This window comes from Salmo salar, chromosome ssa15 (genome assembly GCF_905237065.1).
Source record: "Salmo salar chromosome ssa15, Ssal_v3.1, whole genome shotgun sequence".
Classification (NCBI taxonomy): Eukaryota; Metazoa; Chordata; class Actinopteri; order Salmoniformes; family Salmonidae; genus Salmo; species Salmo salar.
Genome location: NC_059456.1, coordinates 15,840,767 through 15,864,899, shown reverse-complemented (window position 1 = coordinate 15,864,899; position 24,133 = coordinate 15,840,767). Strand labels below are relative to the sequence as shown.

General features: G+C 45.1%; 1 protein-coding gene across 1 annotated transcript in view; it reads right to left on the bottom strand.

Moving 5' to 3' along the window:
• Positions 1 to 24,133, bottom strand: part of LOC100286411 (runt-related transcription factor 2) — a 143,754-nt gene that overhangs the window by 9,475 nt on the left and 110,146 nt on the right. The window contains exons 5-6 of the mRNA XM_045695491.1: positions 5,400 to 5,576; positions 3,996 to 4,157 (exon numbers count right to left, since the gene is read on the bottom strand). Of these exons, the coding sequence (XP_045551447.1) occupies positions 3,996 to 4,157; positions 5,400 to 5,576 (339 nt within the window). The remainder of the gene's footprint in view (positions 1 to 3,995; positions 4,158 to 5,399; positions 5,577 to 24,133) is intronic.

Below are 24,133 nucleotides of genomic sequence, written 5' to 3'. Positions count from 1 at the left end.
GATCAGATTAGAAAGGGGGCTGGATAATCTTAATGTTCTGATGAGAGCCAGGTTTGACCACTTTGGTGAACTTAATTTCCTTGGTTTAGTGGACTGCAAAACATTGTGCAACAATGTCACAAAGTTCGACACCATCGAACGAGAGCCTGTCAAAAAATATACCAAGTACTTTGATTTCATTAGATTTAAGGCTGATCTTGTCAGGTTGTACAGCTCACAAATGGTACGAGACAAATCACCTGGACAGCTCCTCAGATTTTTGTTCCAGCATGACACAGACGGTCCCAGAGGCAACAAAATTACTGCAGCTGGTCCTCACTATACCAGCCACAACAGCATCCATAGAGAGGTCATTTTCTGCGCTGAAACTAATAAAGACACAGTGGAAACCGGACTGATGAAGGACGACTCTCATCCCTTGCCGTCATCTCCATTGAGACTTGTGAAACTGAGGGCCAACAGGGAGTTTTACAGTTCAGTCACTTATGTCTTTACCCTGAAGGACAGACGGATGGACTTCATTATAAGTAAGTAAAAGTGTATATTTCCAGTAGCGGGTGGAGAGAGAGAGAGAGAGAGAGAGGATGAAGTGAGACGGAGAGAGAGGGACAGATTCTGCTGTTCGGACAACCATGGACATTTTGAATACCCAGCATTCATTGCGAAGGAGGCGGTGTATGAAGTGGTTTCTTTGTCCCTCAGTCTGTCATTATCCCAGTCCTGTTATTATCCAGAGTGGATCAAAGTCTCACAGAAAGGAGAAAATCCCCCAGATCTGTGCTAATTGCTGCTTAGGGAACCAGTCAGGTAGACCACACCACTCAGCCCCAATATATCTAAAGTCTACAGGAGAATGAACTAACAGAGACCCACGCTATGTGTCCGACAGACTGTAACAAACACATCCCAGCTAGCACATTGGTTTCTTGGAAGTTTGGAACATATGTTTTTGGTTTCAAATTGGTTGTAGGAAAGAAACCATATGTTTCCTGAATGGTAAAACTGAATGTTTTTTATGTTCTGAGAGAACAGAAGCGAAAATTGTGCCTGTTCTGGGAACGTTTATTTTTAGGTTGCAGGGAGGATCTGAGAATGTTTTACTCTGGTTCCAGGGAGGTTCTGAGAATGTTTTACTCTGGTTCCAGGGAGGACCTGAGAATGTTTTACTCTGGTTCCAGGGAGGTCCTGAGAATGTTTTACTCTGGTTCCAGGGAGGTTCTGAGAATGTTTTACTCTGGTTCCAGGGAGGTTCTAAGAATGTTTTACTCTGGTTCCAGGGAGGTTCTGAGAATGTTTTACTCTGGTTCCAGGGAGGTTCTAAGAATGTTTTACTCTGGTTCCAGGGAGGTTCTGAGAATGTTTTACTATGGTTCCAGGGAGGTTCTGAGAATGTTTTACTCTGGTTCCAGGGAGGATCTGAGAATGTTTTACTCTGGTTCCAGGGAGGTCCTGAGAATGTTTTACTTTGGTTCCTTTAAAGGTTTCCTGGGAGGGTTTACACTCTAAGAGGTTATTTGGATTTTTTTAAACTGTTTTGAACTCCAAGCACAGATGACGTGGCCCTTTCTGGGTATAGATCACGGCTTCCCACTCTCTCCTACACCTAGGTTCTGTTATCTCAGGTCCACATTCATGGTGGAGACTCTCTCCCCCTGGCCATGCAGAAGAAAGACACAGAGAGAACAAAGGATTTCACGTGGCGGACTCCTAAATCCCCAAAATGGGAATTTGAAACAAAATGTCCACTTGTGAGAAGGTGCGAATAGTCCGTGGACACTTAAGGGACGGGTATGACGAGTGTTTTTCATTTGGTGACCTCAGAGAGGACAGGAAGCACACATAACTATATCTCTGAATGTGTACATTTCTCAGTTATGGGGTTTGCATCTAATTCATGTATAAAATGAATGAGTAAAGATGAAACTATTTGTGAAATGATGTAATGTGATGTTAAGCCTTTAATGTGAGAGAATTGTATTCCCTTTAAAGTTTAACTAAGTCATTGGCCCAGCCCCCGTGAGCACAGACATGATCAGGCGTCATAGAACTGCCTTTTCTACTGTTACGAATAAAAAACCCCTCCTGAGGAAATCCTCTTCAGACCACGCGTACCTCGGTGTCAGCTGAGGTGGCACAGGTTGGAGTACCAAGACTGAGCAAACCCACAGCATGAGCTGTTATTGCGAATAGTTTAGACCTAACCATACCACATGGAGCATTGGCTACACGACTGGAAAATAGTTAAACTATGAGACTATCTATCCCTACAGGATAAGAGCAAATCTTAGATACTAATTACTAGTCTGCAGCTAGAAATGATGTAAACCTGGGATGCGAAGACCAATAACCACCAAAACATTTATTCTATGAGAACATTTCGGAATGGTACTCTGAAGAATCCATTCTAACCACGAAAGACTTTGATCTTCAGGGAAGCAGAAAGCGATGAACTGACTCTCCAACAGACGGACCGGATTCCGACAGAAAAGATCACGACACATGGGCGTAAATATGTATATTGATTGCAGAATGAGTGAGTGTTCATGTGCAAAGGATTAGCATTTCAATTAATATAATTATCAAATGTGTGTAGTGATCCCTCTGGTCTTTCCCGCTCTCTCTCAGTCCACACCCACTTCCCTTTGTCCACCAAGCCGTCATATCGGCTTAGCCCACTAGGGATCCTCCCCTATCATTTCCTTGTAACCATATCTACTGTTTGTTTGTTTATGCATTTCTGTGATAATGTTAGTTAGTTAGTTAGTTAGTAAATAAATGATTAAGCCAATTGGTGTATAGATGATTCATAGTAAAGGCTGGGTTCGTGCAGATAACCAAGAATTTACGACGTTTGGAATGAGACTGACGTGAGATAAAGAATAATTCATTAATTAGAAGACTAATTGATCGGATATTAAAATATCTGAAGAGTTATGTTATGAAAATTATAACTTTGTAATCTGAATATTTTCCTTGGTGCCCCGACTTCCTAGTTTAATCACATTTACATGATTAGTTTAAACACGTAATAATAATTACAGAGAATTGATTTGATAAAATAACAGTCTTCACTTTTAATGATGCCAAAGACACGACAATGGGAATTCATTTTTTTAGGCATTAATTATGCAAACCCATTTATTTTTGTGACACCAATAGTCTTCTGTTCTCTATCCATGGAACTAGTCCACTGCGCCACCAGGCTCGAGCTAGCATGCCGCCATGTTTTTTTTACGCATACAAAGCTGTTCATTTTAGTCTATTCAGACAGACCCATTTCAACGGAAACAAGCACTTGTTAAGATCAGGTGTGGCCAATTAGTGGGCGTGGCCAACACACCTGAACACACTTATTAACAAGATAGAGGATAAAGAGAGTTTTGTTGAAGAATGGAATGTATATGTTAATGATTTTATGTATCTTGTTTTTATGGAAAGTTTTCTCAACGTTCTCAGAACAATTAGAGAACTTGACTTTAAATACAAACATGAGTAAACTTGGACAAAACGTTCCCACAGAAGAATGTTGTTTCTTAATGTTCTCTGAACTATTTGAGAACATTCCCAATGTCAAACCAGTTGGAGAACGTTGCTAGAACATTACCAAAATTAAAATGAAATGTAACCATGTTTGAACTTTTGGGAAAAATGTTGTTAAAGTAATGAAAAGAAAATAATGTTTTTTTGTTGTCAAGTTACTTAAATGTGCTTAGAATGTTCCAATGCCAAGCAACTATCCTGCACCGTCCCCAGAACGTTGTGGAAAGGTTGTATGATAAATAACTATAGGACAACCACAACCAACATTATTTGCTAGCTGGGGCAGAAGTGGCTATTGTGAAATCTAACGCTGCAGCACAGTTAAAGAGAAACAAATCACAGTGCAAATGTAATTTAATCTGATTCTTGGTGTTAGTTATTGTTTATTTCTAGTGTGTGTCAGAGTGTGTGTGGGTTAGTGTGCGTACGCATCAGTGTTCGTGTGTTTGTGTTACCTGGCAGGCGACGGGGCAGGTCAGTGATGTTAGGCAGGCCGGTGGCTCGGCTGGAGGAGAGGGGCGTGGTGGAGTGGACAGACGGGGAGGTCATAGGACTCAGGTAGGACGGGTAGGGCTGCTCATAGGACCAGGAAGGAGATGACTGAGACTGGCGAGGGTCTGGAGGAGGGAGGAGGAGAGGGATGGTTGGAGAGGAGGAGGAGGAGGGGGAAGGAGGAGCAGAAAGAGTGTGCCTTGTTAGCTAGTACTGTATAGCTGTTTGTTTCTCTGTTGTCCAGTGTTCCACCTCGACAGGGCCGATGTAATATATACTATACAGACAACTAGAGAGCTAGAATAGGAACTGGAACATAAAAGGCTGTGAGTGTTAAAGTTATGTTATGGTTATGCTCTCACCTGGTATCTGTGTCTGTCCCTGGGGTTAGAGGGGTTCATGTTATGGTCTCATCTGGTATTGAGAAGGTTAGGGGGGTAATGTTATGGTCTCACCTGGTATTGAGAAGGTTAGGGGGGTAATGTTATGGTCTCATCTGGTATTGAGAAGGTTAGGAAGGGTCATGTTATGGTCTCACCTGGTATTGAGAAGGTTAGGGGGGTTAATGTTATGGTCTCACCTGGTATTGAGAAGGTTGGGGGGATAATGTTATGGTCTCACCTGGTATTGCGAAGGTTGGGGGGTAATGTTATGGTCTCACCTGGTATTGAGAAGGTTGGGGGGGTAATGTTATGGTCTCACCTGGTATTGAGAAGGTTAGGGAGGTAATGTTATGGTCTCACCTGGTATTGAGAAGGTTGGGGGGGTAATGTTATGGTCTCACCTGGTATTGAGGTTGGGGGGTTAATGTTATGGTGTCACCTGGTATTGAGAAGGTTGGGGGGTAATGTTATGGTCTCACCTGGTATTGAGAAGGTTAGGGGGTTAATGTTATGGTCTCACCTGGTATTGAAAAGGTTAGGGAGGTAATGTTATGGTCTCACCTGGTATTGAGAAGGTTAGTGGGGGTAATGTTATGGTCTCACCTGGTATTGAGAAGGTTGTGGGGGGTTGATGTTATGGTCTCACCTGGTATTGAGAAGGTTAGGGGGGTAATGTTATGGTCTCACCTGGTATTGAGGTTGGGGGGGTTAATGTTATGGTCTCACCTGGTATTGAGAAGGTTAGGGGGTTAATGTTATGGTGTCACCTGGTATTTAGAGGGTAAGGGGGGTTAATGTTATGGTCTCACCTGGTATTGAGGTTAGGGGGGGGGTTAATGTTATGGTCTCACCTGCTATTGAGAAGGTTAGGGGGGTTGGGTACTCACCTAAAATCTGGGTGTGAGGGTTAGAGGTTATAGACTCACCTGGTATCTGTGTCTGTCCCTGGGGTTGGCGTTAGAGGTGTTCATGTTATGGTCTCACCTGGTATCTGTGTCTGTCCCTGGTGGTTGAAGGAGTTGTGTCCGGCGTTGAGTGGCTGTCGTTGGGGTTGTGTCGGCATGGCAACCCTCATGGTTGTCTGTCTGATCCTCTCCAGCTCACTGAGACGGTCTGAGAACAGCGCTGTCTTAGGAGATTCCTCTAGCTTCTGACGATGTCCTGTACAACAACAACAATAACAACAACGAGACGGTCTGAGAATAGCGCTGTCTTAGGAGATTCCTCTAGCTTCTGACGATGTCCTGTACAACAACAACAATAACAACAACGAGACGGTCTGAGAATAGCGCTGTCTTAGGAGATTCCTCTAGCTTCTGACGATGTCCTGTACAACAACAACAATAACAACAACGAGACGGTCTGAGAATAGCGCTGTCTTAGGAGATTCCTCTAGCTTCTGACGATGTCCTGTACAACAACAACAATAACAACAACGAGACGGTCTGAGAACAGCGCTGTCTTAGGAGATTCCTCTAGCTTCTGACGATGTCCTGTACAACAACAACAATAACAACAACGAGACGGTCTGAGAATAGCGCTGTCTTAGGAGATTCCTCTAGCTTCTGACGATGTCCTGTACAACAACAACAATAACAACAACGAGACGGTCTGAGAATAGCGCTGTCTTAGGAGATTCCTCTAGCTTCTGACGATGTCCTGTACAACAACAACAATAACAACAACGAGACGGTCTGAGAACAGCGCTGTCTTAGGAGATTCCTCTAGCTTCTGACGATGTCCTGTACAACAACAACAACAACAATAACAACAACGAGACGCTTCTATAATCATAATTAAACAGTCCCCAACTATACACTTCTATAATCATAATTAAACAGTCCCCAACTATACACTTCTATAATCATAATTAAACAGTCCCCAACTATACACTTCTATAATCATAATTAAACAGTCCCCAACTATACACTTCTATAATCATAATTAAACAGTCCCCAACTATACACTTCTATAATCATAATTAAACAGTCCCCAACTATACCCTTCTATAATCATAATTAAACAGTCCCCAACTATACCCTTCTATAATCATAATTAAACAGTCCCCAACTATACACTTCTATAATCATAATTAAACAGTCCACAACTATACACTTCTATAATCATAATTAAACAGTCCACAACTACACACTTCTAGAACTCATTAATAACCCCTACAATTATTCATTCTAGAACTCATTAATAACCCCTACAATTATTCACCTCTAGAACTCATTAATAACAATCCCCAAATATACACTTCTAGAATTATAATTAAATCGTCTCCAAGTATAAACTGTTAGAGCTCGTTAATAACCCCAACAGTCCCCAACTATACACTTCTAGAACTCAATAACAATCCCCCCAACTATACACTTCTAGAACTCATTAATAACAGTCCCCCCAACTATACACTTCTAGAACTCAATAACAATCCCCCCCAACTATACACTTCTAGAACTCAATAACAATCCCCCCCAACTATACACTTCTAGAACTCAATAACAATCCCCCCAACTATACACTTCTAGAACTCAATAACAATCCCCCCAACTATACACTTCTAGAACTCAATAACAATCCACCCAACTATATACTTCTAGAACTCAATAACAATCCCCCCAACTATACACTTCTAGAACTCAATAACAATCCCCCCAACTATATACTTCTAGAACTCAATAACAATCCCCCAACTATATACTTCTAGAACTCATTAATAACAGTCCCCAATAATACACTTCTATAACTAATTAATAACAATCGCCATCTATACAATTAAAGAAATCATTAATAACCCCACTACAATACACTTCTTGAACTAATTAATAACATTCCCTAAATGTACACTTCTAGAACTCATTAATAACCCTCGAACTATACACTTCTAGAACTCATTAATAACCCCCCAACTATACACTTCTAGAACTCATTAATAACCCTCGAACTATACACTTCTAGAACTCGTTAGTAACCCCCCAACTATAAACATCTAGAACTCATTAATAACAGTCCTCAACTATACACTTCTAGAACTCATTAATAACCCCCCAACTATACACTTCTAGAACTCATTAATAACCCTTGAACTATACACTTCTAGAACTCATTAATACTCCCCTAAGTATCCACTTCTGGAACTCATAAATAACAGTCCCCAAATATAACATTACAGTTGTCAAGGTCCGCTCTAGCAGGGCAGAAATTGGATGAACTGATTTGATGGAAAGGTTGCATCCTATGACGGCATCACGTTGAAAGTCACTGACCTCTTCAGTAAGGCCATTCTACGTTCAATGTTTGTCTATGGAGATTGCATGGCTGTGTGCACGATTTTATACACCTGTCAGCAACAGGTGTGGCTGAAATAGACGAAAACACTAATTTGAATGGGGGCAGACATACTTCTGTATACATAGTGCATGTCATCATTACCGTGTGTAATGAGAGTTTCCATCCAGACAGGACTGGGAGAATTCCTGATGCTCTGAGTAGAGAGGAGTAGGAGGGATGGAGGAGAGAAGTAGGGGGAGGAGAGAAGTGGAGGAGGAGAGAAGTGGGAGAGGAGAGAAGTGGGGGAGGACAACGCTGAGTCCATACTACTGAGTCTCCCTTAACAACCAGACACTACTGAGTCTCCCTTAACAACCAGACACCACTGAGTCTCCCTGAACAACCAGACACTACTGAGTCTCCCTTAACAACCAGACACTACTGAGTCTCCCTTAACAACCAGACACTACTGAGTCTCCCTTAACAACCAGACACTACTGAGTCTCCCTAAACAACCAGACACTACTGAGTCTCCCTTAACAACCAGACACTACTGAGTCTCCCTTAACAACCAGACACTACTGAGTCTCCCTAAACAACCAGACACTACTGAGTCTCCCTTAACAACCAGTCACTACTGAGTCTCCCTTAACAACCAGACACTACTGAGTCTCCCTTAACAACCAGACACTACTGAGTCTCCCTTAACAACCAGACACTACTGAGCCTCCCTTAACAACCAGACACTACTGAGTCTCCCATAACAACCAGACACTACTGAGTCTCCCTTAACAACCAGACACTACTGAGTCTCCCTTAACAACCAGACACTACAGCCATGGAGTATGATACTTTCAACGTACTATACTGTAGGTCACAGAGTATGATATCATACGGTACATACAGTAGAGGGACGTTTTGTGTTTGTTATACACATGGAGTTTCTGTCAAAACCTCTACTCTTTCAGATTTCTTTTCGTGGGGTGGATGTACCATAGTGAATCATAAAACTGACTCTTCTGTAGTGAATCATAAAACCGACTCTTCTGCAGTGAATCATAAAACTGACTCTTCTGTAGTGAATCATAAAACCGACTCTTCTGTAGTGAATCATAAATCTGACTCTTCTGTAGTGAATCATAAATCTGACTCTTCTGTAGTGAATCATAAAACCGACACTTCTAAAGTGAATCATAAATCTGACTCTTCTGTAGTGAATCGTAAAACTGACTCTTCTGTAGTGAATCAAATAAGAACGGAGTTATTGGACATGAGAGAGAGAGAGAGGACCACAAATACAAATTTCATCAAGACACCGTTGCCCTAGAGAGCATAAAAAACGATGCATACCTCGGCCTAAACATCAGCGCCACTGGTAACGATCTGCGAGACAAGGCAAGAAGGGCCTTCTACGCCATCAAAATGAACATAAGATTCGACATATCAAAAAGGATCTGGCTAAAAATACTTGAATCAGTTATAGAACCCATTGCCCTTTATGGTTGTGAGGTCTGGGGTCCGCTCACCAACCAAGAATTCCCAAAATGGGACAAACACCAAATTGTGTCACGTCCTGGCCAGTTTAAGGGTTAATTGTCATTGTAGTTTGGTCAGGACGTGGCAGAGGGTATTTGTTTTATGTGGTTCGGGGTGGTGTTTTGGTAAAAGGGCGTTTGATTTAGTATTTCCGGGTTTTTGGTTTATGGTCTATGTTTATGTATTTCTATGTGGAGTCTAGTGAGTGTGTTTCTATGGTTGATTAATTGGGGTTGGGACTCTCAATTGAAGGCAGGTGTTTTCACTTTGCCTTTGATTGAGAGTCCCATATATTAGGGTGTGTTTGTTTGTCATTGGTGGGAGATTGTTCTTTGTCTAGCATGTATGAGCCTGAGAAGACTGTCAGTACATCGTGAGTTTGTTTTGTTGTTTTTGGTAATCATTTTGAGTTAATAAATGTTCAAGATGAGCCAACTCAATTCTGCTGCATATTGGTCCTCCTTTTCCGACGATGATTTCGCTATATCGTCTGACGACGACGAAATCCCTGACAGAATCTCCCACCAAACCAGGACCAAGCAGCAGAGGAAGGAGCAGAGGGATTTTGAATTGGACAAACGGGAGAGATGGACATGGGAGCAAGCTATGGCCGGAGAGGGCCCATGGAGAATGGCTGGTAAGGACCGGGAACGTTTCCGAGGAACACGACTGGCGTTGAAGCATGAGAGGCACCCCCAACAAATTTTTTGGGGGGGCACACGGGTAGTTTGGCTAGGCCAAGGAAGAGCCAGAAGCCAGCTACCCGTGGTTATATGGAGGAGCGTATGAGGTGGAGGGCGCCATGTTTCGCTGAAGAGCGCACAATCTCACCCATACGCACGCACAGTCCGGTGCGCGTTATTCCAGCCCCTCGTAGGTGCCGTGCTAGAGTGGGCATCCAGCCTGGTAGGAGGATGCCTGCGCAGCGCATCTGGTCGCCGGTACACCTTCGAGGACCAGGCTACCCAACTCCCGCTCTACGCACGGCTACCATCAGGCCCCTGCACAGCCCAGTCCGCCCTGTACAAGCACCCCGCTCGTATAGGGCTACTAGTTTCATCCAGCCAGGACGGGTTGTGCAGGAGGTAAGATCAAGACCGCCTGTGCGCCTCCATAGCCCGGTGTTTCCAGTTCCTGTCTCTCGTGCGGACTCGGAAGTGCGTCAGCCCACTCCGACTCGTCCTGTTCCCGCTCCCCGCACTAGCCTGGAGGTACGTGTTCCCAGTCTGGTACGTCCAGTACCAGCACCACGCACCAGGCTTCAAGTGCGTCATCCCAGTCCGACGTCGCCAGAGCCGCCCGTCAGTCAAGAGTCGCCAGAGCCGCCCGTCAGTCAGGAGTCGCCAGAGCCGCCCGTCAGTCAGGAGTCGCCAGAGCCGCCCGCCAGTCAGGAGTCGCCAGAGCCGCCCGCCAGTCAGGAGTCGCCAGAGCCGCCCGCCAGTCAGGAGTCGCCAGAGCCGCCCGCCAGTCAGGAGTCGCCAGAGCCGCCCGCCAGTCAGGAGTCGCCAGAGCCGCCCGCCAGTCAGGAGTCGCCAGAGCCGCCCGCCAGTCAGGAGTCGCCAGAGCCGCCCGCCAGTCAGGAGCCGCCAGAGCCGCCCGCCAGTCAGGAGCCGCCAGAGCCGCCAGACTGCCCGGAAATGCCAGAGCGGCCAGACTGCCCGGAGATGCCAGAGTGGCCAGACTGCCCGGAGATGCCAGAGTGGCCAGACTGCCCGGAGATGCCAGAGTGGCCAGACTGCCCGGAAATGCCAGAGTGGCCAGACTGCCCGGAGATGCCAGAGTGGCCAGACTGCCCGGAGCTGCCAGAGTGGCCAGACTGCCCGGAGCTGCCAGAGTGGCCAGACTGCCCGGAGCTGCCAGAGTGGCCAGACTGCCCGGAGCTGCCAGAGTGGCCAGACTGCCCGGAGCTGCCAGAGTGGCCAGACTGCCCGGAGCTGCCAGAGTGGCCAGACTGCCCGGAGCTGCCAGACTGCCCCATCGGCCAGGATCAGCCAGAGTGGCCCATCGGCCCAGAGTCTGCAGATTACGAAGAACCAAGGGAGTCGAGCAGCAACCCTGAACTGAGTAAGCCTGACAATCCAGAACTTAAAATGATTAACTGTTCAATTAATGAGTCTGTATACAGGGTGGAGAGGAGGAGGTCTGCCCAGGATCCAGAGCAAGGGGAGTCTGCCTACAGTCCGAGGCTGATCAGGGTCGGCACTCTGGAGGACAATAGGCCGGAGCCTGAACCACCACCTGCATAGGTGGGTTGGGAGGGGGGGTGTAGCACAAGTGCCGTCCGTGACGGCAGCCACCCTCCCTTCCCTCCCTTTACTTTAGGGGGATTTTTGTTGTTGTTTGGGGTTTTTTTTTTTCTTGAGGTGCTTCCGGGGTTAGCACCTTTGGGGGGGTACTGTCACGTCCTGGCCAGTTTAAGGGTTAATTGTCATTGTAGTTTGGTCAGGACGTGGCAGAGGGTATTTGTTTTGTGGTTCGGGGTGGTGTTTTGGTAAAAGGGCGTTTGATTTAGTATTTCCGGGTTTTTGGTTTATGGTCTATGTTTATGTATTTCTATGTGGAGTCTAGTGAGTGTGTTTCTATGGCTGATTAATTGGGGTTGGGACTCTCAATTGAAGGCAGGTGTTTTCTCTTTGCCTTTGATTGAGAGTCCCATATATTAGGGTGTGTTTGTTTGTCATTGGTGGGAGATTGTTCTTTGTCTAGCATGTATGAGCCTGAAAAGACTGTCAGTATATCGTGAGTTTGTTTTGTTGTTTTTGGTAATCATTTTGAGTTAATAAATGTTCAAGATGAGCCAACTCAATTCTGCTGCATATTGGTCCTCCTTTTCCGACGATGATTTCGCTATATCGTCTGACGATGACGAAATCCCTGACAAATTGAGACTCTGCATGCAGAATTCTGCAAAAATATCCTCCGTGTACAACGTAAAACACCAAACAATGCATGCAGAGCAGAATTAGGCCGATACCCGCTAATTATCAAAATACAGAAAAGAGATGTTAAATTCTACAACCACCTAAAAGGAAGCGATTCCCAAACCTTCCATAACCTCTATGGGCTAGGTGGGACGCAAGCGTCCCACCCGTGGTGCACTCCATCAACAGCAGGTGCATTTCAAGAGCGGCAAATTTGAATCCAAATAAATGTCAAAATTCAAATTTTTCAAACATACAACTATTTTACACCCTTTGAAAGATAAACATCTTCTTAATCTAACCACGTTTTACGATTTCAAAAAGGTTTTACGGCGAAAGCATAAATTTAGAGTATGTTAGGACAGTACATTTACAAGAGTTGTGTGTAATGTTTTGTCAATTCAAAGACAGGGTCACCAAAACCATAAAACCAGCTAAAATGATGCACTAACCTTTTACAATCTCCATCAGATGACACTCCTAGGACATTATGTTAGACAATGCAAGCATTTTTAGTTCTATCAAGTTCATATTTATATCCAAAAACAGCGTTTTACTATGGCATTGATGTTGAGGAAATCGTTTCCCTCCAATAACCGGCGTCAAGTCAGCACCAGAAATTAAATAATTAAAATTAGAAAACATTGGTAAAATATTATATTGTCATTTAAAGAATTATAGATTTACATCTCTTGAACGCAATCAACTTGCCAGATTTAAAAATAACCTTACTGGGAAATCACACTTTGCAATAATCTGAGCACTGAGCCCAGAAAAATATGCGTTGCGATACAGACCAGCCGTCATGTTGGGGAGATCTAAAATCGAAAATACTATGTAAATAATCCATTACCTTTGATTCTCTTCATCAGATGTCACTTCCAGGTATCACAGGTCCATAACGAATGTAGTTTTGTTCAAAAAAGCTCATCATTTATGTCCAAAAATCTCCGTCTTGTTAGCACATGATCTAAGCCCGCCGGACTTCACTTCATGAACGAGGGGAAAAAATATATTTACGTTCGTTCAAACATGTCAAACGTTGTATAGCATAAATCATTAAGGCCTTTTTTAACCAGAACATGAATAATATTCAAGGTGGACGAATGCATTCTCTTTTATAACGTATTGGAACGAGGGTACCCAACATGAACTCGCGCGCCAGGTGTCTAATGGGCCATCATCGTTCCATGGCTCTTGTTCGGTCAGATCTCCCTCCAGAAGACTCAAAACACTTTGTAAAGGCTGGTGACATCTAGTGGAAGCAATAGGAAGTGCCAAAATATTCCTCAGCCCCTGTGTTTTTCAATGGCATAGGTTTAAAGGTAATACAACACATCAGGTATCCACTTCCTGTCAGAAAATGTCTCAGGGTTTTGCCTGCCAAATGAGTTCTGTTATACTCACAGACACCATTCAAACAGTTTTAGAAAATTTAGGGTGTTTTCTATCCATATATAATAAGTATATGCATATTCTAGTTACTGGGTAGGATTAGTAACCAGATTAAATCGGGTACATTTTTTTATCCAGCCGTGCAAATACTGCCCCCTAGCCCCAACAGGATAACAAAGCCATCACCTACAGAGAGATGAACCTGGAGAAGAGTCCCCTAATCAAGCTGGTCCTGGGGCTCTGTTCACAAACACAAACAGACCCCACAGAGCCCCAGGACAGCAACACAATTAGACCCAACCAAATCATGAGAAAACAAAAAGACAATTACTTGACACATTTGGAAAGAATTTACAAAAGCACAGAGCAAACTAGAATGCTATTTGGCCCTAAACAGAGAGTACACAGTGGCAGAATACCTGACCACTGTGACTAACCCAAACTGAAGGAAAGCTTTGACTATGTACAGACTCAGTGAACATAGCCTTGCTATTGAGAGAAGGCAGCCATAGTCAGACCTGGCTCTCACGAGAAGACAGGCTATGTGCACACGCCCACAAAATGAGGTGGAAACTGAGCTGCACTTCCTAACTTCCTGCCAAATGTATGACCATATTAGAGACACATATTTCCCACAGATTACACAGACCCACAAATAATTAGAAAACAAACCCAATTTTGATAAACTCCCATATCTACTGGGTGAAATACCACAGTGTGTCCAATCACAGCAGCAAGATGTGTGACCCGTTGCAACAAGAAAAGGGCAACCAGTGAAGAACAAACACCATTGTAAATACAACCCATATTTATGTTTATTTATTTTCCCTTTTGTACTTGTTACACCCTGATCTGTTTCACCTGTCCTTGTGCTTGTCTCCGCCCCCCTCCAGGTGCCACCCATCTTCCCCATTATCTCCTGTGTATTTATACTTGTGTTCTCTGTTTTTCTGTGCCAGTTCGTCTTGTTTGCCCAGTCAACCTGCGGTTTTCTCATAGCTCCTGGTTTTCCCCCCAGTCTCTGTTTTTCCTCATCCTCCTGGTTCTGACCCTTGCCTGTCCTGACTCTGAGCCCGCCTGCCTGCCGGCCTGTACCGTTTTGGACTCTGACCTGGTTATGAACACTTGCATGTACCCGACCTGCCTTTTTGCCTATCCCTTGGACATCGTTACAACACTGTATATTGACATAATATGACATTTAATATGTATTTAGGCTCTTGGAATTTCTGTGAGTGTAATGTTTACTGTTCATTTTTATTGTTTTGAGAGAGAGAGAAAGAGAGAGAGAGAGAGAGAGAGAGAGAGAGAGAGAGAGAGAGAGAGAGAGAGAGAATATATATGAAATAACAGCTGTGGTCTGAGCCCTAACTGTGGTCAGTAGGTTTATCCAAGGCCAGGACAACATGTGGACGTTCCACTGTCAACAATACTAGCTGGGATAAATACCACAAACTACTTTTCATTGTGTGTGTGTAAGAGACCTCATCTCCATTAGTTAGGTGTCCCTGACAGTAAATACAGTTTGTTTATGACATAATTACACTTTATAGAGAATGTCTACAGTTGATTGACTCACTGCTGTGAACCTTATCTAGCCAGAGGGCTGGGTTAGAGCAGCCTGGGTTAGAGCAGCCTGGGTTAGAGCATCCTGGGTTAGAGCAGCCTGGGTTAGAGCAGCCTGGGTTAGAGCAGCCTGGGTTAGAGCAGCCTGGGTTAGAGCAGCCTGGGTTAGAGCAGCCTGGGTTAGACCAGCCTGGGTTAGAGCAGCCTGGGTTAACCGCTCAACACAGAATAGCTGCATGGGCGCACTCCCTCAAATCATTTGGAGAAAATATCCTTTCTATTTTATTCAGCTTCGTTTAATTGTATTCTTCATACTATAAAATAGTATAAAATAAGCGACCCACCTAGCCCATAGAGGTTAAAGCAGCCTGAGTTAGAGCAGCCTGGGTTAGAGCAGCCTGGGTTAGAGCAGCCTGGGTTAGAGCACCCTGGGTTAGAGCACCCTGGGTTAGAGCAGCCTGGGTTAGAGCAGCCTGGGTTAGAGCATCCTGGGTTAGAGCACCCTGGGTTAGAGCAGCCTGGGTTAGAGCAGCCTGGGTTAGAGCAGCCAGGGTTAGAGCAGTTGTGTGCGTGTGTTAAGAGCGTGAAATGGAATGACCGCAGAGCTGAAGGGAAAGTCCCTGAGATTCCCGTCATCCAGAGAAAACAGTCACGCTGGCAAGAGTCTAACACTTCCCTAATCTGTTTGGTATCTCTAACACAGCAATGGGTAATTCAGTCCTCGGGGGCCGGAGTGGAGTCACACTCCCCCCTAGCAAACACAGCTGATTAAACTAGGTAAATCCCTGCAACAGAACAATTTGTATTTTGCTTTATGGCCATATCTATAACCACAATAACCATAATATTTCGGGGGATAGTGATATTTATTTCACACAACTGTATACAACCACCACTTTTTTCCATCTGTCACACCTGAAGAAGTGTACTCAGCATGGTCCTTAATGTGAAATGTGAGATGGAGCCATTTAGCCAAGTCTCTGTGAGAACCAAAAACAGCTCATGTCAGGCAGATATCAAGAAGATCCATCTTTAGCTAACAGAGCTAACAGAGGAATTCAACTTTACGGTCATAAGATTATTATTGACAATATTCAATATGTTAATAAATATATATATATATATATATATATATATATATATATATATATATATATATATATGATAACGCTGTGAAGTAGAGGGAATGGGATGAGATACCTGAGCAGGGCTGTTTTGGAGTCAATCTTTTATAAGAACCTCCCCCACGTTGGTCGAGGGGAACTTTCGGCCACTTTCAAAATCAAATCAAATTGAATTTGTAACACGCGCTGAAAACAACAGGTGTAGACATTACAGTGAAATTTTCACTGATGAGCCTCAACAATGCAGAGTTAACAATAAGGAGGCTATATACAGGAAGTACCGGTACCGAGCAGTGGTGGAAAAAGTATAAATATCTTAAAAGAAAGTTACTCAAGTATAAGTTTTAAAGTATTTGGTTCGAAATATACTTAAAAGTATAAATCGTTTAAAATTCCTTATATTAAGCAAAGCAGACGGCACAATTTTCTTGTTTTTTTAAATGTATGGATAGCCAGCGGCACACTCCAACACTCAGACATTATTTACAAAAGATGCATTTGTGTTTAGTGAGTCCTCCAGATGTGAGGCAGTAGGGATGACCAGGGATGTTCTCTTGATAAGTGTGTGAATTGGACACTTTTCCTGTCCTGCTAAGCTTTCAAAATGTAAGAAGTACTTTTGGGTGTCAGGGAAAATGTATGGAGTAAAAAGTATATTATTTTCTTTTGGAATGTAGTGAAGTAAAAGTTGTCAAAAATATAAATAGTAAAGTACAGATACCGCAAAAAAATATTAAAGTAGTATTTTAAAGTATTTTTACATAAGTACTTTACACCACTGGTACCGAGTCAGTGTGCTGGGGTACGAGGTAGTTGAGGTGATTGAGGTAATATGTTTATGATTCAATGGCACTGGAATGTATAGCCACCGTTTTGGCGGCTCCTGACAAATTCTGCTGTCTTGTGTTTGTTTAAAAATTTTCAATGATCATAATTTTTTTTTCTACATAATGTTTCTGTCATCGTTTCCTATGACTGAGAAGAGCAGCGATCACTAACCTCGATTTGAACGAAGACTTCTACTTCAATGAGCCTCCGGCGCAGGACATATTGCTCACTCCGGACTAGGCCCGAATCCCTTGATAATATACAGTTCACTGGGTTTTCTATGCATCAGTAGGACAGAACAGCAGCATCCGGTAAGATCAGGGGAGTGTCTCTTTGTTAACAGCTGGTGGAAGTATGGCAGTTCTGTTCGCCTGAGTTAGAATAACTCATTATAAAGTGTAGACCATAATATTTACCAAGAGTGTTTTCATCTAGATTTTTTGTAGCTGTCTATTAACCATCATAAACTGAATTACAGGCAACATCCGCACTGAGCTAAAGGCTAGAGCTGCTGCTTTCCAGGAGCGGGACACTAATTTGGATGCTTATAAGAAATTCCGCTATGCAAACCATCAAACAGGCAAAGCGTCAATACAGGACTAACATTGACTCCTACTACACAAGCTCTGACGCTCGTCGGATGTGGCAGTGCTAGCAAACTATCACAGATTACAACGGGAAACCGACCCAAGAGACACAAGCCTACCAGAAGAGCTAAATGCTTTCTATGCTTTGTGGCAAGCAACACTGAACCCTGTATGAGAGCACCAGCTGTTCCAGACGACTGTGTGATCACGCTTTCAGTAGCCGATGTGAGTAAGACCTAGAAACAGGTTAACATTCACAAGGCCGCAGGGCCAGACGGATTACCAGGACGCGTACTCAGAACATGCGCTGACCAGCTGGCAAGTGTCTTTACTGACATTTTCAACCTCTCCCTAACCCAGTCTTTAATACCTACATGTTTCAAGCAGATATTCTGCAAAAGGTACAGGGATTGGACAGCTGAGGACTGGGGAAAAGTCATTTTCTCTGATTAATCCCCTTTCCGATTGTTTGGGGCATCCGGAAAAAAGCTTGTCCGGAGAAGACAAGGTGAGCAATATCAGTAGTATCAGTAACTACAGTCGTGGCCAAAAGTTTTGAGAATGATACACATGTTAACTTTCACAAAGTCTGCTGCCTCAGTTTGTATGATGGCAATTTGCATATACTCCAGAATGTTATGAAGAGTGATCAGATGAATTGCAAAGTCCCTCTTTGCCATGCAAATGAACTGAATCCCCCAACAATATTTCCACTGCATTTCAGCCCTGCCACAAAAGGACTAGCTGACATCATGTCAGTGATTCTCTCGGTAACACAGATGTGAGTGTTGACGAGGACAAGGCTGGATGTCACTTTGTCATGCTGATTGAGTTTGAATAACAGACTGGAAGCTTCAAAAGGAGGGTGGTGCTTGGAATCATTGTTCTTCCTCTGTCAACCATGGTTACCTGCAAGGCAACACGTGCCGTCATCATTGCTTCGCACAAAAAGGGCTTCACAAGCAAGGATATTGCTGGCAGTAAGATTGCACCTAAATTAACCATTTATCGGATCATCAAGAACTTCAAGGAGAGTGGTTCAATTGTTCTGAAGGCTTCAGGGTGCCCAAGAAAGTCCAGCAAGCGCCAGGACCGTTTCCTAAAGTTGATTCAGCTGCGGGATCGGGGCACCACCAGTACAGAGCTTGCTCAGGAATGGCAGCAGGCAGGTGTGAGGCATCTGCATGCACAGTGAGGCGAAGACTTTTGTAGGATGGCCTGGTGTCAAGAAGGGCAGCAAAGAAGCCACTTCTCTCCAGGAAAAACATCAGGGACAGACTGATATTCTGCAAAAGGTACAGGGATTGGACAGCTGAGGACTGGGGAAAAGTCATTTTCTCTGATTAATCCCCTTTCCGATTGTTTGGGGCATCCGGAAAAAAAGCTTGTCCGGAGAAGACAAGGTGAGCACTACCATCAGTCCTGTGTCATGCCAACAGTAAATCATCCTGAGACCATTCATGTGTGGGGTTGCTTCTCAGCCAAGGGAGTGGGCTCACTCACAATTTTGCCTAACTAAGAACACAGCCATGAATAAAGAATGGTACCAACACATCCTCCGAGAGCAACTTCTCCCAAACATCCAGGAACAGTTTGGTGACGAACAATGCCTTTTCCAGCATGATGGAGCACCTTGCCATAAGGCAAAATTGATAACTAAGTGGCTCGGGGAACAAAACATCGATATTTTGGGTCCATGGCCAGGAAACTCCTTAATCCCATTGAGAACTTGTGGTCAATCCTCAAGAGGCAGGTGGACAAACAAAAACCCACAAATTCTGACAAACTCCAAACATTGATTATGCAAGAATGGGCTGCCATCAGTCAGGATGTGGCCCAGAAGTTAATTGACAGCATGCCAGGGCAGATTGCAGAGGTCTTGAAAAAGAAGAGTCAACACTGCAAATATTGACTCTTGTCATCAACTTCATGTAATTGTCAATAAAAGCCTTTGACACTTATGAAATGCTTGTAATTATACTTCAGTATTCCATAGTAACATCTGACAAAAATATCTAAAGACACTGAAGCAGCAAACTTTGTGGAAATTAATATTTGTGTCATTCTTAAAACTTTTTGCCACAACTGTACTGTAGAGGAGTCCAATCTCATCAGATAGTTTCAGTAACTACTGTAGAGAAATCCAGTCTCATCAGATAGTATCAGTAACTACTGTAGATAAATCCAGTCTCATCAGATAGTATCAGTAACTACTGTAGAGGAATCCAGTCTCATCAGATAGTATCAGTAACTACAGTAGATAAATCCAGTCTCATCAGATAGTATCAGTAACTACTGTAGAGAAATCCAGTCTCATCAGATAGTATCAGTAACTACAGTAGAGGAATCCAGTCTCATCAGATAGTATCAGTAACTACAGTAGATAAATCCAGTCTCATCAGATAGTATCAGTAACTACTGTAGAGAAATCCAGTCTCATCAGATAGTATCAGTAACTACTGTAGAGGAGTCCTGTCTCATCAGATAGTATCAGTAACTACTGTAGAGGAGTCCTGTCTCATCAGATAGTATCAGTAACTACTGTAGAAAAATCCAGTCTCATCAGATAGTATCAGTAACTACTGTAGAGAAATCCAGTCTCATCAGATAGTATCAGTAACTCCTGTAGAGGAGTCCAGTCTCATCAGGATCCTGGATTATCCCATCTGTCATTTAGAATTGTTGCGTGAAAAACAGCCTGCAGTCTTGAAGTCTCGTTAGCCAGAGCGACACATTCCTTCAGGACCCTGTTCTACTGTACTAGTTGAATCATCCGGTCTTTTGAGGCACGTGTATCAGTCAGTAAATTCCTCCTCTACGGTGAACATCTGACTGGTCTTTACTGTCCATCTCCAGATCCCACTACAAAATAGAGTAATCCAGAAGTTCTGTATCGCCTCTCAAACTTTCTGCTCCCTACTTCCTGGTCACATGATCTGGACATAACCCAAATTTCATCAATGTACCGATATATGCATTCTTTCATGATTTCACCTTGAATTGTTATGTATGAATGATGTAATGTCATTATGCTGTGGTATCATTTTGTTCTGTCTTTGTTCCCTCTCTCTTCCTTCTATCCCTGACTGCAGGTGACCAGTGGGAATGGTATATAGTGGAGTGCTGTGCTGTGGGGAGGGAGTTCAGGTCCCCTGGGATAACATGTCTCCATGAGGAGGACTTCTCTTTGCCACCTGTAAAATGTTTGTGTTATTTTCAGCTTGAGGGCCATGTATTTGTAATAAATATCTTTGAACTTTGTCATCAGACAATGTGGTCCTGAGATTCCTCTCATAGATACGGTCCAGGCAACGGCCTTTTTGTGACATACTCCAGCTGGGGTTAGTGGGGTGACTGGGTCTCCAGCTGGGGTTAGTGGGGTGACTGGGTCTCCAGCTGGGGTTAGTGGGGTGACTGGGTCACCAGCTGGGGTTAGTGGGGTGACTGGGTCTCCAGCTGGGGTTAGTGGGGTGACTGGGTCTCCAGCTGGAATTAGTGGGGTGACTGGGTCTCCAGCTGGGGTTAGTGGGGTGACTGGGTCACCAGCTGGGGTTAGTGGGGTGACTGGGTCTCCAGCTGGGGTTAGTGGGGTGACTGGGTCTCCAGCTGGGGATAGTGGGGTGACTGGGTCTCCAGCTGGGGTTAGTGGGGTGACTGGGTCTCCAGCTGGGGTTAGTGGGGTGACTGGGTCACCAGCTGGGGTTAGTGGAGTAACTGGGTCTCCAGTTGGGGTTAGTGGGGTGACTGGGTCTCCAGCTGGGGTTAGTGGGGTGACTGGGTCTCCAGCTGGGGTTAGTGGGGTGACTGGGTCACCAGCTGGGGTTAGTGGGGTGACTGGGTCTCCAGCTGGGGTTAGTGGGGTGACTGGGTTCACTGAGCTGGGGTTAGTGGGGTGACTGGGTCACCAGCTGCGGATAGTGGGGTGACTGGGTTCACTGAGCTGGCTACTTTAGTTAGTGTAGTGCTGCAGGACTCAGTCCATCAGTGTGGTAACAGCAATGTGATATAGAGTCCCGTAGTGGTAGAGGAGTTACTGAGGCAGCGGAGTTACTGAGGCAGGGTGTGGGTAGAGGAGTTACTGAGGCAGGGTAAGGTAGAGGAGTTACTGAGGCAGGGTGAGGTAGAGGAGTTACTGAGGCAGGGTGAGGTAGAGTACTTTCTGAGGCAGTGTGAGGTGGAGGAGTTACTGAGGCAGGGTGAGGTAGAGTTACTGAGGAAGGGTGAGGTAGAGGAGTTATGAGGTAGGGTGAGGTAGAGGAGTTACTGAGGCAGGGTGAGGTAGAGGAGTTACTGAGGCAGGGTGTGGGTAGAGGAGTTACTGAGGCAGTGTGAGGTAGAGGAGTTATGAGGCAGTGTGAGGTAGAGGAGTTACTGAGGCAGGGTGAGGTAGAGGAGTTACTGAGGCAGGGTGTGGGTAGAGGAGTTACTGAGGCAGTGTGGGGTAGAGGAGTCACTGAGGCAGTGTGAGGTAGAGGAGTTACTGAAGCAGGGTGAGGTAGAGGAGTCACTGAGGCAGGGTGTGGGTAGAGGAGTTACTGAGGCAGGGTAAGGTAGAGGAGTTACTGAGGCAGGGTGAGGTAGAGGAGTTACTGAGGCAGGGTGAGGTAGAGTAGTTTCTGAGGCAGTGTGAGGTAGAGGAGTTACTGAGGCAGGGTGAGGTAGAGGAGTTACTGAGGAAGGGTGAGGTAGAGGAGTTATGAGGTAGGGTGAGGTAGAGGAGTTACTGAGGCAGGGTGAGGTAGAGGAGTTACTGAGGCAGGGTGTGGGTAGAGGAGTTACTGAGGCAGTGTGAGGTAGAGGAGTTATGAGGCAGTGTGAGGTAGAGGAGTTACTGAGGCAGGGTGAGGTAGAGGAGTTACTGAGGCAGGGTGTGGGTAGAGGAGTTACTGAGGCAGTGTGGGGTAGAGGAGTCACTGAGGCAGTGTGAGGTAGAGGAGTTACTGAAGCAGGGTGAGGTAGAGGAGTCACTGAGGCAGTGTGAGGTAGAGGAGTTACTGAGGCAGTGTGAGGTAGAGGAGTCACTGAGGCAGTGTGAGGTAGAGGAGTTACTGAAGCAGGGTGAGGTAGAGGAGTTACTGAGGCAGGGTGTGGTAGCGGAGTTACTGAAGCAGGGTGTGGTAGAGGAGTTACTGAGGCAGGGTGAGGTAGAGGAGTTATGAGGCAGGGTGTGGGTAGAGGAGTTACTGAGGCAGTGTGAGGTAGAGGAGTTACTGAGGCAGGGTGAGGTAGAGGACTAACTGAGGCAGGGTGAGGGTAGAGGAGTTACTGAGGCAGGGTGTGGTAGAGGAGTTACTGAAGCAGGGTGAGGTAGATGAGTTACTGAGGCAGGGGAGTTACTGAGGCAGTGTGAGGTAGAGGAGTTACTGAGGCAGTGTGAGGTAGAGGAGTCACTGAGGCAGTGTGAGGTAGAGGAGTTACTGAAGCAGGGTGAGGTAGAGGAGTTACTGAGGAAGGGTGAGGTAGAGGAGTTACTGAAGCAGGGTGAGGTAGAGGAGTTACTGAAGCAGGGTGTGGTAGAGGAGTTATGAGGCAGGGTGTGGGTAGAGGAGTTACTGAGGCAGTGTGAGGTAGAGGAGTTACTGAAGCAGAGTGAGGTAGAGGAGTTACTGAGGCAGGGTGAGGTAGAGGAGTTACTGAGGCAGGGTGAGGTAGAGGAGTTACTGAGGCAGGGTGAGGTAAAGGACTAACTGAGGCAGGGTGATGTAGAGGAGTTACTGAGGCAGGGTGTGGTAGAGGAGTTACTGAAGCAGGGTGAGGTAGAGGAGTTACTGAGGCAGGGGAGTTACTGAGGCAGTGTGAGGTAGAGGAGTTACTGAGGCAGGGTGAGGTAGAGGAGTTACTGAGGCAGGGTGAGGTAGAGGGGTTACTGAGGCAGGGTGAGGTAGAGGAGTTACTGAGGCAGTGTGAGGTAGAGGAGTTACTGAGGCAATGTGAGGTAGAGGAGTTACTGAGGCAGGGTGAGGTAGAGGAGTTACTGAAGCAGAGTGAGGTAGAGGAGTTACTGAGGCAGGTTGAGGTAGAGGAGTTACTGAGGCAGGGTGAGGTAAAGGACTAACTGAGGCAGGGTGAGGTAGAGGAGTTACTGAGGCAGGGTGTGGTAGAGGAGTTACTGAAGCAGGGTGAGGTAGAGGAGTTACTGAGGCAGGGGAGTTACTGAGGCAGTGTGAGGTAGAGGAGTTACTGAGGCAAGGTGAGGTAGAGGAGTTACTGAGGCAGGGTGAGGTAGAGGGGTTACTGAGGCAGGGTGAGGTAGAGGAGTTACTGAGGCAGTGTGAGGTAGAGGAGTTACTGAGTCAGTGTGAGGTAGAGAAGTTTCTGAGGCAGTGTGAGGTAGAGGAGTTACTGAGGCAGTGTGAGGTAGAGGAGTTACTGAGGCAATGTGAGGTAGAGGAGTTACTGAGGCAGGGTGTGGTAGAGGCAGCTGAGTTATTTATTAATTTATTTAACTAAGCCTTTATTTAACTAGGCAAGTCAGTGAAGAACAAATT